Below are 4,847 nucleotides of genomic sequence, written 5' to 3' on the forward strand. Positions count from 1 at the left end.
GATTCTGTCATGGTTACTTCTATGTCTATGTGATTTGAAAAGAGTGATTTAATTGACACGTCAACTGTGTTGTCCCAGAGTACTGCAAGCCCTCCTGATCTTTGTTTTCCTTCTCCTTGGCAGTCCACTCCCACAATGTTGTTTAAGCCCCTTTTGTATCTAAGTCTCATCACTTCATTCTCTTTTCTCCTAGTTTCCATGAGAAAAACGAGGTTGGGCCCTTAGTCTCTAATGAGCTTATTTAAAGCTCGGAATGCCCATGGGTTCCCAAGCCCACGGCAGTTCCAGCTGATGTTCCTCATGGTTCTCGGCAGGGCTGCTCTGCAGCCGCTGCCGCTGTTTGATCTGTGGTATGTTCCCCGCATCTATCAGCATATCATTACTATCCTTCGCCTTTCTCTTGGTTGGGATGGTTTTCGCATTTTCTTTCCCTTCTGCTTGACCTGTTGGTGCACTTCTGGCTTTCTTCTTCCATGTGCGGGTATCATGTTTGATTTTGTCATCTGTTTTGTTTGTTATTTCAGTGAGGGCTTTGGGTTTCATGGGTTCCAGTTTTTTCCCATTTTTTGTGTTCTCTTCGAGTGGAAGTTGCTTTTGTTCCCCTGGTTTGTTAACTTCCTGGTTATGCTCCATTTTTCCTTTGTTTTGCTCTGTCTGTTTGGTGGTATCCACTTTCAAAAGAGGTGGGAAATGGCTGTTTTTTCCCTTTTTATTGGTATCACTAAGGTCCCCCTCTACAGGGGTTCCTCGGTGTCCCAACGCAGGGGGCTGGTCCTGGTCTTTTCCTACAACTGAGCCATTTGGTTTTGTCATAGTCAGGCCCGCCAGCTTCTCCAATAACATGTCATTGAACCTCTTTTGAATGTTTGTGTGGTGTGTGGTTTCGGAATTTTCCTTGTTTTGCTTTTGGCTACTGGCTACATTTACTTTGGTTCCATTTTCTTCATCTCTCATCCATGGTCCTAGGTTTTTGGCCCTGGTTTTTTCTATTATCTCATCTTTTGTGGCCTTTTCACAGTTAACTTCCTCATGTCCTAATAAGTCACAGTAATAACAAAAGCTTAGTAGTTTCTCATACCTGAACTTAGCCCATAGTAGTCCATCTTCAATGCTCCCTATGTTGGGTCCTTTTTGTAGTGGCTTTTTGATGTTGATCTTTACATTGGCTTTGATGAATCTGATGTGGTCTCTGCTTGTTTCGTAGATCTCACGGTCTTTGACCTCGCCTGTAATGGCTGCAATCTTCCTCCCCAGTTTACACGTCTTACAATGTTCTGAGAGACCCCAGATCTGTACCTTTATCTCAGCTTCTTCTAGTCCTGCTTCTGGTGGTTCCTCATCCCTAATCCATTTTTTCAGTATTAGCCATGAGTTGTGGAATGCCCAGGGGTTTCCTTTTAGTACTCTTTCCATATCTGTTTTCTTGTTAAAAAAAAAACCGATAGATCTTAGGTTTCACTTCCAACACTCTTAATCCTTCAGGGTTCTTCCATATGTTTCCCATTGCTGATTGCAGCCGTGATGTGTTGATTGTTTTTTCTGTTAGCAGTCTTCTAACCAAGCTATTTTTGCATCCTTCTATTGCATCATGAATGTCATTGTTATCAAAGAGTATGATTGGCTCATTGTCTTCTTCTGCAAGGTCACTATTTTCCATAGTTGGTTTTTCTTCATTGGTTGTCATTTTGGGTAAGTAAAGGTTTTCCAAGGTTTGGAAACAGCACAGTGGCGAGAAGGCACGATAGAAAATGGACAAGTGCACGATGAAAACGGAGGAGGCACTACACTTTCCTTAGCCCTAGCAGAGAAGGTTACGGAAAGAGAGGAGTGTTTTATTTTACGTTCAGAGCTGTTAGAACTCAATTTATTAGCTTCTTTAAAGATTATATTATGAGCAAAATCGAATTTGGACCTTCATTATTCTTTCGAGCATATCCAAGTGCAACTATGCACATAAAAGGATTGAGCTGGATATGATCTTCTTCACTGAATTCATCTCCCCTGTTTCCTTGTGTATTATACTATTGCAAGTTGTTTGACTGTACAATCAAACATGAAGATTCAATAGTAAGTAGCTATGATTCCATAAGTATTAGGGAACAACTAATCTCATTTACGTTTCTTTCAAGTTTTAGCTCTTTCACACGTTGCATTATCCTGTACATTTCCTTGCATTGTTTCATGATTTATACAACACGAATTTTCACTCAAAAAAACTAATATTCTCATGCATGCTTCGTTATGAACGCCCTTGCCGTCAAAATGTTACTTATACACCGATGCACCATTACAAATTTACATACAGCATTTGCCCTACTCTTAGATATTCCAAAAAATTTAAGAGTCAACCAATAGTCAAATTCAGACGAAGTTTACAATGGCATTAGTATTGAAGAAAAAATAAGTGAATGGCTCTCAACAAGGAAACAAAAAAATATAAAGGAAATGGTTGTCATCCTTGATTATCCATGTTATGATGAACACGAGCTAAAAGGGGTAAAAATCTACCCCACTTCCCCTTTGAATAGTGTAGTCAGTAACTCAGTATACATGAAACGAAGGTCTATAACAATGAGCACTAAATAAGGAAAAAAAAAAAATCCATCTCTACGACCAATGAGACAAAATCCTTAAGAGTTTATCTAGAAGACAAAAAAAGATAGTATGAACAACTATTCCTCCTTACTATGAGCAATCCTTGCACGATGTCTTAGTTCAGCTCTTTTCCACCTAACAATCAAGTAACACAAGGAGAAGAGTGTGTTGATCTGCCAGAGACAAGATACTTCAGGTCAATGTATTGAATAAGAAACGAGGACCATCATTTAAATGAGTTACGTGATGGAAAATACTAACCAGAATTATCATAGCAATGATGAGAAGGGGCCCCGACCAAAGAACTGACATGAATAATCCATTTGGATCAAAATAGTTTTGACTAGAGAAGCTTTTCCAGTTCATCCTCAGAACAGTGTTAAGCCTCTCAGCGAGATATACACCGGCCACTGCATCAGAACATTCTCAGTAAGAAATGATACATGGAGAGAAATTCAAGAATATCAAGACTGCCATTCAACCACACAAGGAGATGTCTCAAATGAATATAATAAAGATGTTTAAATGGAATTACAAATCACGGATAGATTCATTGATATCTTCAAGATTTAGTGACTTCCACACAGATGTTTATGAATATTACATAACTAGACATCTCAGTTTTTTAAGCTCAAATATCAATGATTCACCTACTTAATAACTTGTTACAACACTGTCATACTCCCAAGTCCTAAACATATTGCTGCATTGTTGCTACATTCATTTAGTAGATAAAACAATCAAAATGATATTTCATATCAGAATCACTCACCACCGGTTACTGGTTAAGATCATCCTAAACAAATATATCTAGTTCGGTAGGCCCTCTCCCTTATATGACAAGTTTAGAAATGTTCACAATGATCAAAGCAAATACGACAAGAGAGAAAAAGGATTTGCACACATGAAATCAAAAATCAAATCATAATGAAAAACAGTAATCTGAATTTCACATAAAAATTGCACACTATGAATAGGAAAGAAGCTATAGCTAACTACATGAAAGGTAACAGATCATATTCATACATGTGAGAAGGAACAAACACATCTGGAAGTTAGTTTTCCTCCTGGTGATGATAGTCACAAGAAGCAACACTATATGGAACCCAGCCAAACCAATCAACCATGGTTCCTGAGACACAACCAACCAACCGTCTTAACTAACTGGATAGAAATAATAACAGGATCAACAAATCCATATTTCACACTATTAATTAATTAACATGCAGATCCACACAAATTTGGAATTCAATTGCTGAATTAACTTACCTTCCAATCAATGGCGTGGAAGAAGCCGATGAAGTTGTCGTAGGCGGGGCGGAGGCCGGCACGAAGCTCGGAAGAGAGCTTCTGGATGAGATCTGCCATGAGATCCATGTGCTCCTCCACTGCAGATTTCACCTCCTCCATTCTAACTAATTTCAAAGCTATTTGTGAAGTCGATGAATCTGCACTACAATTTGAAACTATAATAATGACTATAGCAATTAGAATCAGCTGCAAGCCTGCAACAACAACTGCAACCGAAGCTAGACTCTTCTAGTGAATCTTCGCCAAACCCCCAACCTTCTTCTCAAGCTTCTCATTATGGGCCCATAACTGGGCTGGGCCCAATACAAATTTTGGTAACCAAAGCAAGACCAAAAATAAGGTAGCATTTGTTTGCGAGAGAGACTGAGAGACTGAGATTGAGAGACAGAGACTGAGAGACAGTGACAGAAATAAGTATTAGTATTGTGTTTGGTGTAGAAATATACAAGACTGAATTATATCTCAGTATTATGTTTGGTTTGAAATAAAAGTAGTGACTAAAAAACTTAAAATTACAAAAATACCCTTAATTTTAAAATACAACCCTAACTCCCAAATCCAATTTGATTTTTCTCAGAGTACAACCCTAACCCCCTTTCTCCTCTCCTCTACCATTTCTCCTCTCCTTTCATGTGAAGGAATCCTCCGGTCTTACCCGCCGCTGGTAGCACTTCCAAGGATCTCGAACGATGACGGCGCATCTCCAATTCTCCATCGGTTCACTTTCGTGACGCCAGTTGTTTCCCGAGGGTTGTGTCATTGCCGCTGTTTGTGCACCCGTGGATTTGCGTCGCCACCATCTCGAAGCTATGTCTTTGGCCTCTGCTCTTTCTCTCTCAACGGACCTGGTATTCTTTGTCAATTTACCTTATTTGCTTATTAATTTTGTGAAGTTCAAAGTTGATAATTTGGTATAGCATTTGTGAATTCCACATTTTTTG

The 4,847-nt window shown here is 39.1% G+C and overlaps 1 protein-coding gene across 1 annotated transcript; it reads right to left on the reverse strand.

Annotated features, from left to right (window-relative positions):
• Nucleotides 1-2,437: 2,437 nt before the first annotated feature.
• LOC112750814 (uncharacterized) lies at nucleotides 2,438-4,207 on the reverse strand. The gene is made up of 4 exons (XM_025799673.3): nucleotides 3,865-4,207; nucleotides 3,622-3,727; nucleotides 2,857-3,005; nucleotides 2,438-2,768 (listed from the first exon to the last, which is right to left on the reverse strand). The coding sequence occupies exons 1-4, from the start codon at nucleotides 4,003-4,005 to the stop codon at nucleotides 2,673-2,675; spliced, it is 492 nt and encodes a 163-aa protein (XP_025655458.1). The 5' UTR covers nucleotides 4,006-4,207; the 3' UTR covers nucleotides 2,438-2,672.
• Between the last annotated feature and the right edge of the window lie 640 nt (nucleotides 4,208-4,847).

The sequence above is a fragment of the Arachis hypogaea genome, chromosome 15 (assembly GCF_003086295.3).
Source record: "Arachis hypogaea cultivar Tifrunner chromosome 15, arahy.Tifrunner.gnm2.J5K5, whole genome shotgun sequence".
Lineage (NCBI taxonomy): Eukaryota > Viridiplantae > Streptophyta > Magnoliopsida > Fabales > Fabaceae > Arachis > Arachis hypogaea.